The 24,112-nt window shown below is 42.2% G+C and overlaps 1 protein-coding gene across 1 annotated transcript in view; it reads left to right on the top strand.

Annotated features, from left to right (window-relative positions):
- QRFPR (pyroglutamylated RFamide peptide receptor) overlaps positions 1-24,112 on the top strand; it is a 39,055-nt gene that overhangs the window by 6,669 nt on the left and 8,274 nt on the right. The window contains exon 2 of the mRNA XM_035113291.2: positions 21,821-21,979. Within this exon, the coding sequence (XP_034969182.2) occupies positions 21,821-21,979 (159 nt within the window). The remainder of the gene's footprint in view (positions 1-21,820; positions 21,980-24,112) is intronic.

The following is a 24,112-nucleotide window of genomic DNA, read 5'->3' as shown; positions in this document are numbered from 1 at the left end:
ATATCAGGAAAATTATGTAAAAATTTGGAAAGGGATTAAAAAGAAAATGGAAATTTGGACGAAGTTAAAATTATCATTATTGGGACGCATCTCTCTGATCAAAATGGCAGTGTTAGCCAAGATGAATTATTATTTTCAAAATTTACCCATCTTAGGCGGAAACAAATGCTTTAATGAATGGAAAAAAGATATTACCAAATTTATATGGGGAGGCAGAAAACCTAGAATAAAATATAAAGTGCTAATTGACCATAAGAGCAGAGGTGGCCTGGACGTACCGGATCTGGAACTTTATCATAATGCAGCTGCCTTATATTGGATGAAGGAATGGGTGGAGCTTAAAAATGATGAAATATTAGATTTAGAAGGCGAAGGACTCGGATTTGGTTGGCACTTTTATCTAATACAAGAAAACCTAAGACCCCAAAATATATTCTTTAACAACATTATCAGGAAATCCATCTATAAAATTTGGAAACAATATCGTAGAATTCTAGAAACAAAAACCCCAAAATGGTTATCGCCACTGGAAGTAGTGGCAGTCAAAAGACGTAATATGGGCACAAATTGGCCAAATTATAAGAACATATTAGAAGAAGTCGGGGCTGAATTAAAATTAAAAAGCTACAATGAACTTAAACATCTCCTAAGCAGCTGGTTGCAGTACTTCCAAATAAATCAAAGACTCCAAATAGATAAAAAAAATAGGATTCAATAAGGATATCTCCCAATTCGAAAATTTTTTAACAATTGGCAGGAACAAATATATAAAAAATCTATACAGCTTATTATTGGAATGGGAAACAAAAGAAGAATTAACCAAAGCTTCAATGATCCGTTGGGGACAAGATTTGGGGAAGGCAATCACGGTAGACAGCTGGGAGAAATTATGGAACAGGGATATAAATTACACGCCAAGCTACGATTTAAAAGAAAACTTAATTAAAATGCAACATAGATGGCACCTAACACCACAAAAATTATCCAAAATGTATAAAGGAGCTGATGAGAAGTGCTGGCGATGTCAAACAGAAATAGGTAGTTACATCCATATATGGTGGAGGTGTAATGAAATAAAGCCCTACTGGGATATGATTTATAGAGAAATGAAAAAAATTCTTAAGTACTCATTTAAAAAGAACCCAGAATTATTCCTCCTGGGTATACTACATGATGAAATTCGGCCCAAAGATAGAAGCATCGTAATGTATGCTACAACAGCAGCCAGAAATTTGATTGGTTTAAATTGGAAAAGCAATAAGGTACCAACCAAAGATGATTGGCAGAAAAAATTGCTAACATACTACAATTCAGCAACGAAATATGCTGAAATTAAAGGAATTAATGAGGAAACCAGAAATAAAGATTGGGAGAAATACAGAAATTATATAATGACAATGATGGAAAAACCCTCATTTGCAGAAGCCATTTGATGACTCAGGCACGAAAGACCTATTAAGAGATAAATAATAATGTTTCAGGTATACAGATGACTGAAAAAAAAAAAACACAAAAGGCGCAGAACAAAGATGGCTGGAAGCACAACTTTCACGTGTGGTGGGTGGAGGGTGGGATGGTGGGGGTTAGAAAATTGTAAAGTATATATATACATACACACACACACACACACACACACACACACACATATATATCTTTTTTATATATAACTCTTTATTTTTCTTCTTTTAGTTACCTTTTAATCTCATTCTTTTTATTTATGTTTTTCTTTAAGTTTCCTTTGTTGGTCATTAATTTGTTGAAGTTTACTTTTATATTGCTATAATATGTCAAATGTATATGATTTACCATTTTATATGATTTCTTGATTTATAACAGCTTATAATTCATAATAGGTTTCTTATTCTTCTTTTTCATGTCTTCCTCTGTTGGTGTCGATATAATTTGTAATGATTTGAAATGCAAATTAAAAAAAAAAGGAAAAAAATAAATTTAAAAAAATAAATAAATATTAAATAAAGTACGTAGGTGTTTTTTTGGATACGTAAGCCTCTAAGGACACTTTGTACCTTCGTATAGTCTGCCATTATGGTGGCATGTAAATTGTATCTTCTTTTCCTTTTCAAAATATTGAGAAGACAGTTCCAATCGTTGGGTTTGGGTGTGGGGTCACTAATGAGAGACGGTAAAGAGCCAAAAATCTGTTCTCTATCTTGAGTAGCATAGGAGAAAGTGTCCGACCATTTGACCATAATGAATAAGTAAAGAAGCTGGAGTTCTTGACTGAAGATCCCACAGAAATAGTAGAAAGGCAAGAACTCAGGCCACCGTAGTAATGTATCCCTGATAGTAGTTCAAATGATAGTTTCAAATAGTCTCTTCTGTAGTTGGATTTATTTATAGAAGTTTATACGTCAGATGAAGTGTATATACCAGGACAGAGCCCTGTTTTGACAATTCTTCTTCAGCTGGAATAAGTTAAAGTATACATTCATTAGAGACCCTCTAAGAACATTGAATTATTATACAAGCATATCTATATCACTATCTTAAAGGATCTTTAACATGTCTAGGCAAATATAACAATGAGAATATATTCTTACCAAGTAGTCTTAGAGTCAACATGTACATGTAGATCAAATTAGATAACCAAAGTGTGTTTGTAATATATAGGAAGGAAACTGGGTGTGTTCTAATAAAGACTCAAAGATTTAAAGAGGCAATGGTACAAAATCTGTCTTAAAGATACAGTGAGGAATAAGGCAGATTACAGAAAGGAAGTAAAGTCTAGATGGTTGTTTAGACCAGGCATCCCCAAACTGCGGCCCTCCAGATGTTTTGGCCTACAACTCCCATGATCCCTAGCTAACAGGACCAGTGGTCGGGGATGATGGGAATTGTAGTCCAAAACATCTGGAGGGCCGAAGTTTGGGGATGCCTAGTTTAGACCTAAGGGAGAGATCATATTTAAAAAGGACCCCTGACCATTAGGTCCAGTCGTGACCGACTCTGGGGTTGTGGCGCTCATCTTGCATTATTGGCCAAGGGAGCCGGCGTACAGCTTCCAGGTCATGTGGCCAGCATGACAAAGCCACTTCTGGCGAACCAGAGCAGCACACGGAAACGCCGTTTACCTTCCCGCTGTAGCAGTACCTATTTATCTACAGTGGAACCTTGGTTTATGAACACCTCGGTTTACGAATTTTCGGTTTACGAACGCCACGGACCCATCTGGAATGGATTAATTCACTTTCCATTACTTTCAATAGGAAAGTTCATTTCAGTTTATGAACGCTTCAGTTTATGAACAGACTTCCGGAACCAATTACACCCATGCTTCAGATTAATTACGCTTCAGGTTGAGTACTCCGTGGACCCGTCTGGAATGGATTAATCCACTTTCCATTACTTTCAATGGGAAAGTTCGCTTCAGTATATGAACACTTCAGTTTAAGTACTCCGCAGACCGTCTGGAACAGATTAATCCAATTTCCATTACTTTAAATGGGAAAGTTCGCTTCAGTTTATGAACGCTTCAGTTTATGAACAGACTTCCGGAACCAATTGTGTTCATAAACCGAGGTACCACTGTACTTGCACTTTGACGTGCTTTTGAACTGCAAGGTTGGCAGGTGCTGGGACTGAGCAACGGGAGCTCACCCTGTCACAGGGATTCAAACCACCGACCTTCTGATCAGCAAGCCCTAGGCTCTGTGGTTTAACCCACAGCGCCACCCGCGTCCCCTAGAGATCATATTTACAGGCCATATAAAATCAACCTTACAGCTACAGGTTCCCCACACCATCTTTACAGCTCCCCCCTCCCTGTGTAGTCATAATATATTTTAGTCTTTAAGACAGCAATGGGGAATCTGTGTCCCATGCAACTAATTAAGCCCATTGGGCAAATAGATAGTGGACACTTAAATTGTACAGTTGTACAAATGCTTAGTATCCAAGTGTCTAACCTTGGTTCAGAAGGTGTCCTTGTTCACACACTTGCTTCTCTGCAATTATATTCGTGGAACACCAGCTGGAAGAAAAGCATTTGAGGAAATCTAAGCATCACTTCTCCTCTCACAGTTTCCCCCTCAAAAATCATCCTTTGCTTTTGCAACTTTGTGAAAGTATGTCTGAGACCTAGGGTTCTGCCAAACATATCTTCAGTCTTACACCACTTTTCAAGCAAAGTCTGCTAGAGTCTATATATAGTATGGATAGCAAACAAGGCTCTTTAGAGTGACAACTGGTGATCATGGTTCTGCAGAAAACAGCATGCCTAGAAGCAAATTTGGCATCACTTGCTTAATGGAAGACAAATGCTGGAGGTGATGGTATATTAGTACACTCCCATTGTTGTTCCAATTACTAACACAGACAGTGTGTGGAGGGAAAAACAACCAGCAATAGTAGCACCCATTATATTGTTGTTGTTGTTATTTAAAAAAATGTATACCGCCCATTTTGTAGCTGGAATGCACTTTGGCAGTCTAGCTGTTTGTTATGTTAGGTTAAGATTTCCAGCCATTCCACAGACTTTGAGTTGTATTTTATTCAGCTTTTAACCTAAGAACTCTGCTGGCTCTGAATTTGTGAGAAACCAAGGCATCAGTTCCAGCTAAGAATTTGGGACCATATTTTTCGCTCCATAAGATGCACCTGGCCATAAGACACATCTAGCTTTTAGAGCAGGCAAACAAGAAAAAAATTTCTTTTCTAGCGAGAGCCACGCAGACCGTGTAAGCGGCTTTCCCTTTGCTTGCTTTACAGTGAGCTGGGAGGAGGGGTGGAAGGGACTCCCATCCGTCCCTTCTCTCGCCTCGCTGTAAAGCAAGCAGACTTTGAGGACAGCCTCAAGGTCCGCATCCTGCCATGCATTCTACGGAGGGCTGCCTCCAAAGACGCTTTGGACACTTCAGCCAGTGCAGAAGCTGGCAGCCAGATTGCTCACTGGGGCAAGACGGGTTGAGCATCTGGCAAGGATCCTGGTTTGACAGCACTAGCTGGGCCCAATTCCAATGGCAACTTTTAATGGAGAAAGCCTTCAATGGCTCAGAAGAAAGGAGGGAGGGAGGGGTGAGAGAGAGAGAAAGAGAGACAAGGAAGGAAGGGGTGAAAGAGAGAGGGGGGAGAGGGAGGGAGGGAAGAGAGAAGGAAGGAAGGAAGGAAGGAAGGGGTGAGAGAGGGAAAGAGAGAGAGGAAGGGAGGAAGGGAAGAGAGAGAGAAGGAAGGAAGGAGAGGGAAAGCTTTTACACACTGGGTTGTTCACTCTCCCAACTTTGTTTGCTATCAGAAGAGCTCTCCATCTCCTAGTGCCATTTAAAACTAGATTATCTGCCATGGCACAGTCCCAAGGAACCGTGGGAATGAGCGCAACATTAGCAGCAGGACAGACACTCAATAAAAATCCTGGCTAACTCATCTAAAACGCAAGGGGGCAATAATAATAATAATAAACTGTGATGAACCATTAATGTTTTTTCCCCCCTAGTACCACTTAAAAAAGCGGGGCAGGGTGGGGTGGCAGGGAAGAGACATGACTGCGCCTCATTTCACCCCCAGCCATGAAAGGAAGTAAAGTGAATCACTGCTGAGTTATCTGCCACTTCCTTGAGCTCTGAGGACAAAAGAGCGGCTTTGGGTTAGCCATGTGTTTGCACTCACAAAGGAGTCAAGAGGAGCAGAAGGACCGAAGGCAAGTCATCTCACCGGAGATGCCCCTACCTCGCCTGCTGCACTGTGTCCAGGACACATGTCCTTTTATTATTAATATTAATATTAGTTCCCATAGGACAGGAGAGGCCAGCCCTGACCCACTGCAGCCTGCCCATTATCTTCCATTACCCTGTTTGACACATCCCATCCAGACTGAAGGGAGCATGTTAGGATGGCTCCGCCCCCACAAAGAGGCACGGAGGCGGCGGCAGCAGCAGCAAATGGCTACCCATGCCTTCAGCCCAGGGGAAAGGCGGGAGAGATAAAGGGGCATGAGCGCCTCCCTCCATGTCCACCTTCCCTCCCACACGCACGCAACTGCCGCCGCCGCACGCCAACTTCCATCCCGCCTCCTGCTTCCTCCTGTCATTCTTCAGTTACCGTTGTGAATAGCGGTCTCATCGGTCCGCTTGCTTGACAGCGATCTGGGAGAAGGGAGTCCTCCTCCCAGCTCGCTGTAAAGCAAGTGGAGCGAGAGCCGGGAACCATGGCTCCGGCGGCAGAGGCATCCCTCTGCCCGCCACTGCAGCAGCAGCCAAGGGATCCTGCTGCCGTCCGGTGCCTTCGCTCCATAAGATGCACAGACATCTTTGCTTCCTTTTCAAGAGGGAAAAAGTGCGTCTTATGGCGTGAAAAATGCGGTAATTTTAAATTAGTGTGTGCAGTTGAGGCTCCATGCACACTCTTCCCGTTGCCCAAGAGATTTTGCAGAACAGCTCAAATCTGGATTTTTTTGAAAAAGAAAATTAAATACATTACAACATTTGTGGATTCCAGTTAGATAAAAACAAAAAAAATGGAACTCACAGTTCCAAAAAGGAGTAGAAAATTGTGTGATACAGTATTAAGTTTGGGTTATATAAAGTGGTTCTGAGTGTGTGGGTTTTTTTTTATAAAAAAGAATTCATTTACAGTGCATTCCTATACATGCCACCTTGAATCCCAGCTTGGGAGAAAGGTGGGACAGAAATATATTAAATAATAATAATCATGTTTACTCGGAAGTAAGTGCCATTGAGCTCAATGGAGCTTACTCCCAGATAAGTGGGGATAGGCTTGAAAGCTTTGTTGTGAAAGTCAGAGACTGCTTTAAAAATAAAAGCCACCTCCTCCTCTAGCCAGCGCTCTCCCCGCATTACATTATAAGCATATCCAGTCTCCAGAATTAAATCTGTGTTCTGTTGCCCCCATTTCTCACGAGCAATAGAATAATTAAAGAAAAACACATCCCTCACCTCTAAGCCAGCTCCCTTCACTATACAAGCCACTTCACAATTATTACTCTTTCTGTCTCTTCCCCAGCCAAGGACAAAACACCCCCTGATGTAGATGAACAATTTCTCCCCCTCCCAACCTCATGCCCTTTATAACAGAAAAGCAAGCTGCTGCATGAGGGACCCCAACCTTTTAAAACAAAAGAAAGACCTTCAGCAGCCAAGAAAGAAAGAATTTTTCTTTTTTTGCCTCTTTGCCTGCACTGAGGAAAGTAACCTGACTGGGCTGGTACTAATGCCTTGCTTTCTCACAAAATAAATGTTTTTTTAAAAATAATAATAAAGAAAGGTGAAGCAAGAACCTAACACACCCTGTCACAAAAAGATGCACGCATCCTGCTGTTCGAGGAAATTATGTGTACCAACAGGGAAGAGCAAAAAGCCACATGGTGGCTTAGGAGGGCAGTCACAAAGCTCTGCGCACGCCACAGTCCATGTCTGGTGCCTCAAGGCCAGGCTCCTGAAAGAGAAAACAAGAGATGGTGGTTTGTGTTCAACTTGGGAGGCAGGGGTGGAAGTCTGCTAGTTTTTAAATGACTGGCTAGGCAGAGAAGAAGGATGGAAGCCTCTCAGTAATTGAAAATGTACTGATGTTATTGCATGTGTCAGAAGAAAGACTGGACCATGGCTTCAGAGGTTTGAGGGTGTTCCCCACCCCGAAACTTCACAGGGCTACACCCCACAAGAGGGGCCTCCCCTGCATATGATGTCAGGCACAGGAAAGGCAAAACTGTAGGGCTAAATTGAAAAGGAAGAATCGGGAACACACTCTAAACATGTTAACCCTTCTTCCTTTCTAGTCACATTTATCTTTTTTTTCAGTTTGTTGCCTTTTCTTGTCACTGGACGGTGACAGAAAGGGTGCCAGATTCAAAAGGTGCTGAATTACAGTTGGAAAGGAAGAAATCTTCTGGGCCTGCGATATCTCTTTTGGTAGTGCATGAGACTCTTATCTCTTTGCCCACATTGGGCAAAAAGATTCCTGCAGGGGGTTGGACTAGATGACCCTCGCAGTCCCTTCCAGCTCTTCCTTCGCAGCTGCAGCCTTTCAATTCAAGCCATGGCTGCAAAGGATGAGAGAATGAAACAGGAGCCCCAGTTCAAAGCTGCATTTGTGGCCAATTTGGAAGTAAAATCAAATTTCAATGGCAAGCACAATGAAACATAAGGCGTAATGCTTGAATATCTCAACAGATGACTATGCTTCTAACATTACCTTTCCTAATGTAAAACCACATTGGGAAAAACCTCTAGTTTTAAATATATTTTTACTCTAAGGCAATGCATTCACAAAGTTTCTTAAAGCATTTAGGATAAATGAGTTCCGGTGCAGACAGTGGTTATAACAAGACTTATCTTCTGGAATGACTGTACTTCAGGGAAATCCTGGACATGTCCTCTTTGGGGGGGGGGGGGCTACATGGCCATCCAGGTGGATTTTTACAATTTAAGGCAAATGTCTGGGTTTTGAGGAGTGGGGGTTGTGCTCAAGAGGCTTGGGTTCAGGCTTTTTGTGTACGGATTGTTACCTCTTGAAATATGTCAAGTCCCATGGACTGCAAGAAGATCAAACCTATACATTCTGAAGGAAATCAGCCCTCAGTGCTCACTGGAAGGACAGATCCTGAAGCTGAGGCTCCAATACTTTGGCCACCTCATGAGAAGAGAAGACTCCCTGGAAAAGACCCTGATGTTGGGAAAGATGGAGGGCACAAGGAGAAGGGGACGACAGAGGACGAGATGGTTGGACAGTGTTCTCGAAGCCACCAACATGAGTTTGACCAAATTGCAGAAGGCAGTGGAAGACAGGAGTGTCTGGCGTGCTATGGTCCATGGGGTCACGAAGAGTCGGACACGACTAAACAACTAAACAACAACAACAGCAAACTTAAAGTGAAATCATTCCAGCATAAAAAAGGTGGGGAAGAGTGTCAGGTTATGCAGTACAGCAGGGTGTGTGGGGGGGCACGAACCTGTTCTTCCTATTTAGATACAAGCAGGTGATGTCCCTCACTTTAAGGGTCCCCTACTGGGGATTTTTACAGAACTTGCCTTCACAGTGGCTTGGTTAAAGTGTAACACCAAACTATGGTTTGGTGCTTTGTGAAGAATCATTCCCTCATTACTTCCCTTGAACGCTCCAATTTAATCTGTCACTTTGAACTAGGGGGCAAAGTGTAACTTGCCTAGTTCAGATGTAATGGCAAATGATGGTTTATGCCAACCATCATTTGCCCAAAACCATGATTGCAAACCCAGTTCAAACCACTAAACTAGAATTGAGAAGAGAAATTGGGGCACATATAAGCACTGTGCTTGTGGATGTAATACAAAATCATGGTTTGGTGTTGTGTCTGAAAAAAACCCCATGAGCGAGAACAAAGCCTATTTTTTAATAGTCATGTATGGAATACAGTACTTTCTCAATTGCTATGCAGTGAAAAATGTTGGAGAGAAAAAAGCAACTTTCTTCTTAAAAATCAAAAATCAAAAAATCTTATTGGTCTCTTTGTGCATAGACACAGCATGTGCTTGAAGACATCTTCTTTCAGTAACTCCACAGCTGATGCCTTTCTGAAGAACTAAATACTATCCTCAGCAACTGTAGCTGAAAGATTGCTTGTGCCTTTTACTCTCCAAAACAAGAGATAATCCCCCACAGTGCTTCATATAAAAGCAAATGCCTTTGGTGTGTTTATGCATATCTAAGATGACCTGGAAGCAATTTAAGCAAGCATCTGTAAGAAGTGAATTGACGTTCAGAATAAAAGTTGTCTTTGAAATAAACTGCTGCTTATCTCTGTTTATTCTATTGGGGAGAAGGTTGAATTGTATTTTTATAGCTGATTTCAATTGCCTGTTAGTTGCTCTGAGCAGTGTATCACAATGTTTAGCTGGTGACACAGCATGAGGTTGAACACCAGATATCACCCAGCCCTACTCATGAGCCTGATGGCACAGCCTGTCTTTATTTTTCATGCCTTTGTTTGATGCAAGGGGCTTTGGGAAACTATTATTTCTGAAAAGCAGGATAAAGGCAAGGTGAATACATCTGTGAAGAATTCATAGCAGTTTTCTATGAACAGCAAGAATAATCGTTGGCATCTGTCTGTCTTTCAGGAGAGAATGGAAGAGTGCATCTTTGGGAGTGTAGTCAAGAGAGTTACAGCACCTGCTGTGGCTGTAGAGACCAATATGGGCGAGTCATGCTTTATTGCAAGTGGAGCAGATGAAGGTGTCCACTTTTGTTGCTACAGGTGTACCATGGTCACTGCTGCATATGCATTACCTGACTGTCTGTCTCCAGTCACTGTGATTGTCTGCAATGAGTTTCCATACAGTAGGGTTAATGTTGCCAGCCTTCACGCCATGTTTGAAGATGTCTTTGCAAGGCAGTGTTTGTGTGCCAACAGGCCTAGTAACTGAAGCCAGCTCCCCATAGAGCATATCCTTGGATATCCGCTGAGCAGAAGTGTGTACAAACTGGGAATATGGGCTTGGGAGAGCACGTCTTTATTTTAGACTCTGTCATGCCATTTGATACCCAAAATCTGCCTGACATAATGCATATGGAAGGTGTTGAGGTGTTGCTCCTGGCAATTGTAAGTTGCCAACAACTCACTTCCACAAAGCAGCGCGCTCAACACACAAGCCTGGTAGACCTTCATCTTGGTATTGGATGTTAGTATCACATTCTCCCATACCCTTTAGGAGAGGTGAGCCATTGCCATTGCCGTTGCTGCCTTGCCAATACGTTTGTCCTGTTCAGCATCATTGGAAAGGTTGGTGGCTATGGTGGAGGCCAGGTAGACAAAACTGTCTTCCACTTCAAGCATGTGGTCACCAGTTCTGATGCATGGAGTGCTGGCAATGTTGTGACTGAGGATAATGGTCTTCATCAGGTTGATGATGAGACTGAGCTCCATGCAAGCTTAGGAAAAATGGTTGATAATACTATGCCAGTTCCACAGATTGAAGCAGCTGAGTGGGCATATATGGGGTAAAGTGATCTCACAGGTAAACTGGATCCAAGTTGTATACTTGGCCTGGTTGCAAATCGGCAACCAGCGCAGGTCTTTTGCTGTAAGTGCTATATGCTGAGGGTCTCGCTCCTGTCAGCAATGGTGCTGACTATGTCATTGTGTTGAAAGGTTTTGCATTAGATAATGTATTTTTAATTGGTTTATACATAATAATAAGTAAAAGTAAAATATAATCAGGTTTTGATCTGTGAGTTCTGTATTTTTAATGCAATTTTATTTACTTCTGATGGGGACTTGCTATATACCAGTTACCAATCTTGATTGAAATATCTTCAGGTGATTTGTCTGAGGTTCTCCCCTTCTGCCTAGCTTCATTATTTTATAACAGAGCGGCATTGTTAAACACTTGACATTTACATGTATTGACTTATATTTACAATGGGAGAGTTTAAAAATATGTCATCTACAGGTGGATAATTGGCTTGGCTTGCTCTCAAGTCAGGTGATAAAATAAATCTTGCTCCAGTTACATTTAATGAAATGTAAATGCCATCCATTACACATCAGACTGGATGGGTGACTGAGTAACTCAGCAAAGTTTAACAGCAGTTTGCTTAATGAATTATACGTTTTTACTATTATTAAAGTTTTTCTTGGTTTACAAAAGTAGATGCCTTGTCTCTTTTCTCAAGTTGTACAGTCTTTTCTACAGATCAGTTACATTTGTTATGAGACATTGGTGTTGAGTATAGTATAGGGTCAGGAAGAAGGGGGGGAGGGGTAGTGGTGAAATTTATATTTTTTGCAGTGCTGTTTCCCATATGATTTGAGTGTGGAGTGTGGTGGAGTCTCCTTCTTTGGAGGTCTTTAAGCAGAGGCTTGACAGGCATATGTCAAGAATGCTTTGATGGTGTTTCCTGCTTGGCAGGGGGTTGGACTGGATGGCCCTTGTGGTCTCTTCCAACGCTATGATTCTATGATTCTGTGATACCACTGGTTCATGTTCACCCCTGACATGTCTCTCCAGTGTCTGGCTATGAGGCCTCTGGCTGCTAAGAGTAGGTGGGTTATAAGCTCTGTATAATGTGAGTGGTCATTATGATCTTGGAAGATGTTCAGTAGGGCCAGTTCTGGGGTGAGATCTAATACCTGTTTAGTCATTTTGCATATTTCTTGTGGGACTGCTGTCCAGAAGGCTTGGATTTTAGGGCATTCCCAACACATGTGGACATACGTGCCTGTGGAGATGCAGCCACTCCAATATTTTGGTGAGGTTCCTGGGCATATCAGCGCCAGTTTCCATGGTGTTAAGTACCACCTGTAGGTGAGTTTCAGAGTGAGTTCCCTTTTCTTGGCTGAGATGGATTTAAAGGGAGGTTTAGACCACATTCTAAATAGGTCTTTAGTTTTTCCCTAAAGTTGGGCCAAATGCATTTTCTTAAAATGCAAGTCCAGGGAGAAAGTGAAGGAAAGCTTAACCAGACAGCTGTGTGAAGCTCATAACATGGAGGCAAAGTTGATCATTAAAGCTGTACTGAAGTAAAATTAATAGTCTTCTTGCTTTTTATTTATTTGGAGTATTTCTACCCTGCCGATTGACCAAAGCTTGACCGATGATTAAAATTCATGAGATAGACAACAGTGCAGTGGTCAGGGCCAGACCTACCTGGAAATGCCAGGAATCAAACCTTTTATATGTAAGACATGTGCTCTACTGCTGAATTATGCCAGAGCTGGAGGTGTCACCTCCTCATCTTGTCTGCCTTTATATGCTTTATATGTTTCATGCTCAGACTACATTTTAAGCCAGACTTAAGTATTTCTTTGTAACTGAATTACCATTTTAAGCCTGCCTGAACAAAACTACTGTATCTGTTATTCTACAACAAGTATTCTGAGTGAGTAAATGTTATGTTTACTTTTTATAAGACTTTTTGTGTGATTATTGTTTTGGGGGGGGGGGAAATACCAGGAAAAAAAATCCAGTCTGCCTTAAAGCATTCTGTCTAATGTAAGTATAGTATAGTACTGCTCTGCCCATATCTTTCAATCATAAAATGTTCATAATTATGCAATAGAACAGTCCTTTTAATCAAATACATTAAAGTACAGTGCTCCGAGCTAGGGATCTTTTTTCCTTGTAGAAAATGATGATGGGTTTTGAGTTGTACAAACACAAGGGTGAAAACAGATATTAAGAGACAAATCGGGTCCTCCCTCACAAGAGGGCACGTGTTGCGGTGGGACCTGGCAATCAGGCCCTGTGTTGTGGGTGGGAACATTGGAGCGGCCACAACACCCTATTGGTGGTCCCTCGATCTTGGGAGCAATTGGGCTAGAGGGACGCCAGTCAAAGCGACCGAGGGACCATTACTTAAGCTGATGCACGTGTCCCTGAGCTTCCTCTTTTGGGCTCAGTGCATCGGAACACCCGCCCACCTTCCTTCTCCCTATATTTAGGGCTTGCACTTGACTTTGCTATGCCGGCGTGTGTCACCTGTCATTGGGACAGGGCACGGCAGGAATTTTCCCCACTTGGCTGATTGGCTGGTGCCATTTGGGTTTCGCCTGCTGCGTAGCAAACCGCCACAACTTGTAAGGTTGCGGATAGGCTCTGGTTCAGGTGGATAGGGGAAGCAGGATCCCTAGCCATCCCTATGCATTGGGTATTCCTTTAAGAAGGAATCCATGGACTCATGGTTGGTCTTCCCGTGTGGGGTTGTGCCCTGAGCCTGAGTTCAGGGCTCGTCTGGGTGGAGGCCTGGCAGACCCCCCTGCTTGCTTCTGTCCCAGGTGTTCACCCAAGGATGACTTGTGTTTGGTGCCCAGGGTCAGCGCTGCCTGCAGGGCTGCAGGTAGCTAGAGCCTAGGCAACCACTCACTTGATTTGTAATCAATAAAGTTGTGGCCTAAATTCTGCCAAAAACCAAACCAAAAATTTGAGTCCTGTCTGAATTTATTCCTAGGGCTGGTTTAAAGGTCTCCACACGCAAAGAAACCAAAAGTGTTTTAAGTATAAGCTTGTCATGCTAGCTTTTGTTTTGTTTTTGCTGAGAGGTTATTTTAATTCATAATGATTTCTGTTGAAAAACACTGCCGGTTTGAAAGCTGTACTTAAGTTTGAATGCTTGGCTGAAACTCCAGTACTTTGAGCCGGCATACAATTTTTGTCAAAACAACTGCGATGATAGAGAGACCACAGTTCTGTTGCTAGGTAATTTGGGTATCAGAATGCCTTCTCTAATGAAAAAAAAAGCTAACTTTCAAACCCATAAAGATGTCTGAGGAAAGAGAAGGGCGAAGGGAATGAGTTAGAAGAAAGGATCCGCTGCTACAAAATTGTATGCAACCAAGTGGCCTTTCATGTCTTGTCAGGTTTTTTTTTTGTGCATCCTAGAAGCTCAATCATGCTGAATTAGAGGAAAAACTGATAATTAAGCTGACTGCATCAGATTGATTACCTCGGAAAGATGAAGAATGATGTCGCTCCATTAAGAGTATGAAGAAGAAGAAAAGATAAAATTGTGGAATGTAGAGTTTGAACTTTTTTTGGGGAGGGGGAAGTAAAGGCTAATTGTCTCCCTGAGGAAGAGCAGCTGCAGTCCTAGGCATGTTTACTTTGGTGTATGACCCATTGAACTTAATGGCATTTACACTGAGTAAGTGGCACTGTGGTCTAAACCACAGAGCCTAGGTCTTGCCGATCAGAAGGTTGGTGGTTCGAATCCCCGCGACGGGGTGAGCTCCCGTGGCTCGGTCCCTGCTCCTGCCAACCTAGCAGTTCGAAAGCATGTCAGAGTGCAAGTAGATAAATAGGTACCACTCCGGCGGGAAGGTAAATGGCATTTCCATGCACTGCTCTGGTTCGCCAGAAGCGGCTTAGTCATGCTGGCCACATGACCCGGAAGCTGTCTGCGGACAAACGATGGCTCCCTCGGCCAGTAAAGCGAGATGAGCGGCACAACCCCAGAGTTGTTCGTGACTGGACCTAATGGTCAGGGGTTCCTTTACTTTTACCGTTAAGTAAGCATAGGATTACAACTATATATATGGACATACCGTAGCTGTCAAGTTCTCCCCTTTTTAAAGGGAAATTCCCTTATGCTGAATAGGCTTCCTCGCGAGAAAAGGGAAAACTTGACAGCTATGTATATGGACCCTGACAAGAGCAAGGACTGCTTCATGCTAATAAAACCCTGCATCCTTCCTAGTGTTATAAAACTTGAGGCAAAGCACTGAATGTGCAATATATTATAATTTAGGGATGTCAAATTGAAATGTTCAAGCTGGCTGAAGCACGGAAGGCACCAGAGGAGAAAAATTCTACAAAGTGGCTGGATCGAAGCACGCAAAATCTTTTGATACTTATTTTATCAGATTTAGCATCACTTTCCACCATGTGCTGCTACTGTCATGCTGACAGATTCAAAGAGTTAGAAGAAAGGATCTTCAGACTTTCTGCATAACTACTGCACAAAGACAGTTGCATGCAGAAGAAGAAGAAGCCCCCGGGAACTCTTTTAGTGACAATAAGAGCAAGTATGAACTAGCCAAATTTACTTATTTCATTTCAGTGAAATGCTGAGCCAAACTGTAGCATGTGTGCACTTCCGCTTTAGGGGTACTGAAAGATTGGAGGGCTTTAACCAACTTGAGTGGCTTTCAAAGAGGATTAGACAAATTAATTGCGGATAAGGCAACCCACTCCAGTATTTTGCCATGAAAACTCCATGGACATAAAAAAGGAGAAGCTTTGAGAAGAAAGTGAGAGTTTCCAAGGCATGCTCCGGTTTGTGGGGTCGCGGAGAGCCAAACATGAAGAAGACGACTAAACAACAACAAGGCTATTAATAGCTGCTAGCCACAATGTTCTCCCTCCACTGTGAGAGACAGTTTGCCAGTTGATGGGAGAGCATCTGCTTGTCCACTTTCATAAATCCATGGGCATCTGGCTGGTCACTTTGACAGTAGAATGCCTTTTAGATCCATCACTGGGGGGGGGGAGCAGTTTGTGTGGTCCTGGGTTACAGCTGTTTTGTTTGTTCTTATCTCGCAATTTTTCCAAAGAATTCACCCCAGAAGACATGGTTTTCACTTTCATTTAATCCTCATTGCAACCCTGAGAGATCAATTAGGCTGATGGATACTGACTAATCACAGTAAACTTCATGTCCAGCAAGTGATTTAAATTCTGATCTCCCTCTCCCCCAAGTCCACAACAGAGGCAATAGCTTCTATGCTGCTGTATTCTACATTCATTTAGTTCTGAAGAAAGGAAATGGGTTCAAGTCAATAGAGAAACTCAGTTCATTTGCACTATTTAGTTTAATGGGAAAAGGAGGTAATGAATCCAAACGAAGAGTCATGAAGGTAGAGTCCAGGTGCTAATGATAAGAGCTGAGAGAGGGGGTTTTTTAATTTAAAAAATTGTGGTGAATTGTTACATCTGCACAGTAGAAAAAATGAAGCCAGTTATTTTTCCATAAAATTTGCACACCACTTGATTGAGGGTTTTTTTTTTTACAAAGTGGTTTGCAAAAGATAAAACAGAAAAATCAAGAAAAAAATACAACAAAATTTACAATTTATGTAAATACAGTCATACCTCGGTTTAAGTACGCCTTGGTTTGAGTTTTTTCAGTTTAAGTACTCCACGGACCTGTCTGAAACAGATTAATCCACTTTCCATTACTTTCAATGGGAAAGTTCGCTTCAGGTTAGGTACGCTTCAGGTTAAGTACAGACTTTTGGAACCAATTGTGTTTGTAAACCGAGGTACCCCTGTACCTGTAAAGAAGAGGATGAAGAGGAACATTAGGATGTTAATTTTTGTCTTCCTTGTGAAACACTTGCTGTTTAGATCATAAGAAACCATATCCCCCTCCTCCCCTTGTGCATCCTTATCCTCAACTGTGGTGTTTATTTACTTTATTCACCTTATATACCAGGGGTCGCTAAGGTTTACCTCGCCTGGGCCGGTTCACTCCAGTGGAGATCCCTCCGTGGGCTGGATCGTGAGTGCGCGTGCCCACATTTTTCTGCGTCTGCGCAGACACGTTTTCTGGAACTGCGGAAGCGAGTCCCCGCGCCGCGGTGTGCCAGTTTAGTGCAGTGCGCAGGGACTCACCGAGTGGGCGGCTCGGTTGGGGGGCGGCTTGTGGGCCGGTCAAATGACCCCAGTGGGCTGCTTGTGGCCCATGGGCCTTAGGTTGCCGACCCCTTTTATATACTTTCCTTATGCAAAAATCCTAGAGTGGTTTACAGTTTAAAATTTTAAAATAAGCTAATGTGGTCCAGATGCAGAAGAAAACCCTAAATACAGACTCATGAGCCTCATTGCACCATGCTGCTAATCTTCATAGTTGAGATAAAAACAACGCAAAAAGGAATCCTGCTCACCTTCTTTTCTCCCAAGTGCAGTACTCAGGGCACACTTGGAATCCCAATTAGCATTCCATTTTTTGTGCAAAAGCACCCCCTCCCCCACTGCTTGATGTTGAAGGTCTGACCCAGAGGTCCACCCCTTCAATGGCTCTCTTTGACTCCCTTTGACTTCCTCAGCTCAATCCTGCAGGCAGTGGTCTGGAGGCAGACAGCTGAGCTGGACTCTGCCGCCTTTGGGAATTTGTTATTGCTCACTCTTGACCCAGAAGTCTACCCTGCACTTGCTTTCTTCTGCCCCGCTGACAAAATGGTGAGGTTGCATAGCCAAGCAGCTGAAGATTCTTCTCCTCCCAGATCAGCAACTTTCAAACAGTTTTTCAAGGAGCCTACCCTCCCTTAGGATCTTGCCAGAAAATCCACATTTGGCCATTCCGAACATCACCACGGTCCTTTGTGTTAATGTTTCTGGTTGTTTATGTGATTTCTGAATAGCGCACCAAAATTTGTGTGGACCTGAAGTCCAATTTCAGCATGTGATGAACCCCGTCTTGAGTTTTTTTCTTTCTAGTTTTGTCAAAATGCTGTTGGCACCCAGAAAAGGAACGAAAGCAAAGTCCAGTAAAAGAGCATTGGTAGGTTTGCCAACTAGAGATACAGTGGAGCTGTGGTTTTCCCATGCATGTATGGAAGAGATCCAGACGTTCTCTGGAGTTCACACATCTCAATGCAAGGGAGATATTTGAGTGTCACATTAGAGTAGAAATGGGAGAAAGGGAACTGTGTATTCCTTGCACCACATGCTCTTTTTTTGCTGTTGTCTTGATCTATTGCGACATCCATCTTTTTTTATAATAATTGTTTTTATTGGTTTTTACAAATATTTTCTTGCATGGCATTATATGTTGCACAAAAAACATTTGGCTCAATGAGTCTGTGACTTCCCTCCTTCCTGACAACTGGTTTTCAAATTTAAACTCAATATACTGCATTTTCCTATATTTCTTATTGTTATTAAATTATATCCTTTTAACATTACCTAATTAACTGTATTTAGCAATAAATGATACATTCATCCTTACAGAACTTCTTATAACCCTACTAGTGATGTTAGCTGTTTACAGTTGTCTTCCAAATATATCATAAATTTCTTCCAATCTTTCTGAAATGCCTGGTCCTGCTGGTTCTGGATTTTTCCTGTCAGTTTCGCCATTTCTGCAAAGTCTAATAACTTCATCTGCCACTCTTCTTTCATCGGTAACTCTTCTTCCTTCCATCTTTGGGCTAATAATATTCTTGCTGTGGTTGTTGCATATAAAAATAATGTTTTATCCTGCTTGTGTATTTCCCTATCTGCTATACCTAATAGAAAAGCTTCTATGTTTTTTAAATTAATGTATATTTCAACATTTGAAAAAGTTTGTTATATATCATTTCCCAGAAAGCTTTCACCTCCTTACATTCCCACCACATATGATTAAAAAAATTCCCTCTTTTTCTTTACATTTCCAACATGAATTATTTGTTCTATACATTTTTGCTGGTGTGGACCTGAAGTCCATCATTTTCATTATATTTTCTTTTCATGAACTACAAGCAGTAAAATTTATTCCATCTTTCCACAGTCTTACCCAATCTTCTAACATTATATTATGCCCAATATCTTTTGCCCAATGTATCATTACAGATTTTACTTCTTCATCCTTTGTATGCCATTCCAACAATAACTTACAGTATACATTTTTGACAATATTTTTATTTTATTACTTAATAAATCTATTTCAAATCTAGATCTTATAGATTCAAATCCATTTTTATTTTTATTTTCTCTAAACACTTCATTTATTTGACAATAATGCAACCATTCATTTACTAATTCTTTTATCTCCTCAAAAGGTTTCAATTTCTGTTGATTGTCTGTTTCTATTAACAAATTTCCATAGGTGACCCACTTATCATCCATATTTAACTTTTTGATAGTTGTCGCTTCTAGCAGTGAGAGCCACCTAGGTGTTTTCTGTTCTAATAAACGCTTGTATCTATTCCACGGGAGGCAGTGGAAGACAGGAGTGCCTGGCGTGCTCTGGTCCAGGGGGTCACGAAGAGTCAAACACTGCTAAACGGCTAAACAACAACAACAACAATCTATTCCACACCTCATAAATTGATTTTCAAATTATGTGGTTCAGAAAATATTGTGACATCCATCACAAAGGGAAGATGGAAAATGGCAGGCCCAGAGTTCTGGACTAGACTGGAAGCTTATGGAAAGGCATTGTCAGGACCTTGGACAACGGCCAAGGAGCCTGGTTATACGGTAGCCAGTTTGCTTCCTGCAGTTGAAGCACAAAAAGGAAGTTGTCTCAGCAGCATTTTGGAGCGGATGACAGAGCATTATAATATGGGCTATGTAGTTGAAATGAAAGCCCTCCTCTCTGCATCATATATCCAGTTAAATAGCTGGTGTCCCTTTTCTGTAGCTGCCGGCTTCTTTTAGGCAGTGAGGCTTCATGGGGTAGGGCTTCTAAAAGGAGGGTTCCTGGTCCAGAAAAATGACAGCTGTGGCTTTGTAAAATCTTTAGGATTTCAATGCAAACACAAAAACAAAACTGTAGCCTTGAAGTTCTTGTGTGCCGAAAACTACCTTAACCTAGTACAATGTAGCTAAATATTCTATTCCTAATTTTCTGCTTTTATTTGTATTAAAGCTTCTTGACTTTCATGTTTTTCTAAATAAAGCTGAGAATGTGCTCTTTAAAAATTAAACTTAGAGGTGTTGCTGGTAAATGTTTAACTTTAGCACAATGAAGAGCATGTTCTACCCAGTAAAATGAATTCAACATGCTTTGACTGAAAGCTACAGCATTAAAGCTTTCAGCATTTCTTCTGAGTAATATATAAAGTTGGCAAGGCTTTATGTATTTAATTCATGTACTCTAACTATATTTCATGGAATTTAGCAAGGCTTTCAAAAGAACTGAAGAGCCAGCATTCTGGAAGGTAATTAAAGCTTTGGTGGATGACATTTAAATGGTGTTTTTAAAGAGTATTTCCATTTTCAACCATCAAGACTAAAATAGAAATGGCTCTCAAAATAGGACTGGAAGTGCTTCTGAAGGACAGCTATACACAAAGTTTTGTAGTTAACCACAAATAGCCCAACTATCATTCCATAAAGACAGAGTGAGACCTTCTTCCTCTTCCTTCTAGGTCCTTCAGCTACATTTGAGTTCAACCTCTTCCATTCCAAGTTGATTCCTGATTCCCTGTTCCTAATTCAACACAGATGAATTCAGAGGCAGCCTGAAAAAGGAACTGAATTTTGGACACCACTCTGCTCTCTGCCCTAACTCATATCTTCCCCACTACCAACCAGCCTGTGCATTCTGAGGTTCTGCCCATAACAGAGGCTGGGCTGGATGGGTGATGCCGCAATATAGGGCATTCTTGGTAGTGGCCCCCTGCCTATGGAACTCCCAAGTGACAGTTTGTCTGCCACAACCATAGCAATATTTAATACAGGATGAGAAAGCAATGGCTCTCCATATCCTGAACTCCAGACACCCATCATTCCAGCCAAGTCATCCCTGACCATTGGTCATACTGACTGAGGCTAATGGAGGGCAGAGTTCAACAAAATCTGCAGGGCCATGGGTTCCCCACAGCCAGTTTAGGGAAAAGTTAAAGTAATTTTTCTTTGGCTAGGTGTTTGGACCATGGTGTAATAATTTTTGGAGTGCGGTGCTACAGGTACTATCCCTGATAGCAAATCTCATTGAAGACAGTTCCAAGTTGCAGAGGCATATGACTAAAAGTGGGGCAAGGTTATCATCATCACCAGAGTTCAAGATTTAGGAATTGGTTCCACTCACAATCCATGTTGCGTTGCTAAAACATTACCCGCTTCAAGAATAAACAAGCAGGAAGTCAACAGGAAGACAATAAGGTTTATAAGCTCATAAGAAAAAGCATGCTAGATAAAACCAGAGGTCTACATGGTCCAGCTTTCTATTTCCACTTTGGCCAACCATATACCTATGTGATGCCTATAGCAGGTCATGAGTGCAATAGCCCTCCCTAGTTCATAGTCTCCTGAAATTGCAATTCAACAGCATATTATATGTCATAGAATCATAGAGTTGGAAGAGACCACAAGGGCCATCCAGTCCAACCCCCTGCCAAGCAGGAAACACCATCAAAGCATTCTTGACATATGCCTGTCAAGCCTCTGCTTAAAGACCTCCAGAGAAGGAGACTCCACCACACTCCTTGGTAGCAAATTCCACTGCTGAACAGCTCTTACTGTCAGGAAGTTCTTCCTAATGTTTAGGTGGAATATGTGATTCTGGATAATAACATTTCACTTCGGGTTACAAAATATCCTTCTGGGCACAAGGCACTGAATGAAAATATGTATGTTGCCTCCATTGACGTCTTTTGTTCTGTGGTATAGTATAGATAATGAGACCCTGTTGATGACTTGCTTTGTTTGTTTCAATCCTTTATTAGGTGCTTTTGCTTGCAAGATGGTGCCTTTTGTTCAATCCACTGCAATAGTTACTGAGATTCTTACAATGACCTGCATTGCGGTAGAAAGGCATAATGGGATCGTCCACCCTCTTAAGATGAAATGGCAGTACACTAACCGAAGAGCATACACAATGCTTGGTAAGGTCCTGGGCAACTTTGGTATTGCACGACATAGCATGTTGCTAGTGATTTCTCACTTTTGATATGTCTGCTATAGAGCAGTGGTGAGGAACCTGGGGATCTCCAGATGTTGGACCTGACCTTTGGCCATGCTGGTTGCAACTGATTTGAGTTGCAGTTCAACAACATCTGGAGGGCCCCAGATTACCCACCTCTGCTTTAGGGGGATGCAGTTGCTATCAGAGAAGATTAGTTTTTTAAAGAATATAAAAGAAAAATCCACTTTGTACGGTATGCATACAGATTAAAACCCCTCCCTCACTCCAAACATACATACAGAATCAAATGGAACTAGTTGTTTAATATATTTGTATATGGTCTACCCTGCCTTTCAATAACTGTTCTTTTAAAGTAAAGGTAAAGGTAAAGGGACCCCTGACCATTAGGTCCAGTCGTGACCGACTCTGGGGTTGCGCGCTCATCTCGCATTATTGGCCGAGGGAGCCGGCGTATAGCTTCCAGGTCATGTGGCCAGCATGACAAAGCCGCTTCTGGCAAACCAGAGCAGCACATGGAAACGCCGTTTACCTTCCCGCTGTAGTGGTTCCTATTTATCTACTTGCATTTTGACGTGCTTTCGAACTGCTAGGTTGGCAGGAGCTGGGACCGAGCAACGGGAGCTCACCCCGTCACAGGGATTCGAACCGCCGACCTTCTGATCAGCAAGCCCTAGGCTCAGTGGTTTAACCACAGCGCCACCTGGGTCTTTTAAGGTAGCCTACAATAATTTTAGCATACAAGATACAAAAAGACCACAATCTTAAAAAATCAAGTTGATAAAAAACCCAAGAAGAAACTGGAGCAATAATAACACAATGAGAATGGTGAAATGCATAAACAAATGGGTTCGTTGCTTGACTGAAAGACAAGAGAGAGGGAGCCAACTGGGCTTTCTTATAGAAGGGCCTTCCATAACATGGCACTACTGTTGAGAAGGTCCTGCCGTGTGTCCTACCCAGGTAATGCTCTGAAGGAAAAGGAACATGGAACAGCCTGTAATGGGTAGACAGACTAATGGGAGGAAATGCACCTTCAAATGGACCCTGCTAAAGCTCTAGTAATATTTTATAAACAGGCCCAGTGCAAAAAACACACACCAAAAAAAACCCCTCTTTGGACAAGCTACAATTTTGCAGCCTCTTCAGCTAATGTTCACTGTAAAAACGACCTAGTCCCATTTGATTCCCAACGTAAAATTGCTTTCTCTCCCTCTCGCTCCCCCTCCCTGCCTCTCTCTCTGCTGCTCTGTCTGTTGGTGGTGATAAACCCGTAGGAGGACAAAAATGTTTTGTTGATGCATTAAAATATCCATTTTGTTTGTGCATGAGCTGTACAAGGACTTCTTCCTTCCTGAAACCCTCATGACTTGACTTCCATATGTGCAGAATTATTGAAAAAGCACTCACAGGCATCCTTTGAAACAAGATAGTTGGCAGAATGCCTCGAGAGACTCCGTTGCATCCAACACACGAGATTTACCCTAGATGCCCATATGCATGCTTTGTGGGCCGATATCTTTCAGACCAAAAATGAATGTGACTCTGTCTCAAGACTCGCTGACTGGGGCGGGTCCCAGATTCACTCAGGGATTGCATTGTTGGCTAGCTGCTGATGCCCACACCTCTGCAGGAGCCGTATGCTGAACTCCACAGCTCCAGGCCCTGCTCTCCTTTTTGCAAATGTGGCTTGTTCACAACCCTTGTCTGAGCATGTGGTTGGTGACAACCACGAGAAGATGGAGAAGTGCCCTCCCCTCCAGAAAAAGAAGGCAGCTGAAAGGGCAGAGGTGGCAAGTCTAATCAGAGAAGGCGCCTACTGAGTGCATCTCGCCTAAGCCCCCTGGCAAACCTGGAGATGGCACTGAATTCACTTTCAAACTTCTCCCTTCCCAGTATTTGTCCATTTTGTGATTTGTACATGTAAAATTCCATATAAGGTAAAGGTAAAGGACCTCTGGATGGTTAAGTCCAGTCAAAGGTGACTATGGGGTGCGGCACTCATCTCACTTTCAGGCCGAGGGAGCCGACTTTTGTCCACAGACAGCTTTCCATGTCATGTAGCCAGCATGACTAAACCACATGGCATATTTAT

This window comes from Zootoca vivipara, chromosome 9 (genome assembly GCF_963506605.1).
Source record: "Zootoca vivipara chromosome 9, rZooViv1.1, whole genome shotgun sequence".
Taxonomy (NCBI): Eukaryota; Metazoa; Chordata; class Lepidosauria; order Squamata; family Lacertidae; genus Zootoca; species Zootoca vivipara.
The sequence above is the reverse complement of the archived record's forward strand: the minus strand, read 5'-3'. Positions and strand labels throughout refer to the sequence as shown.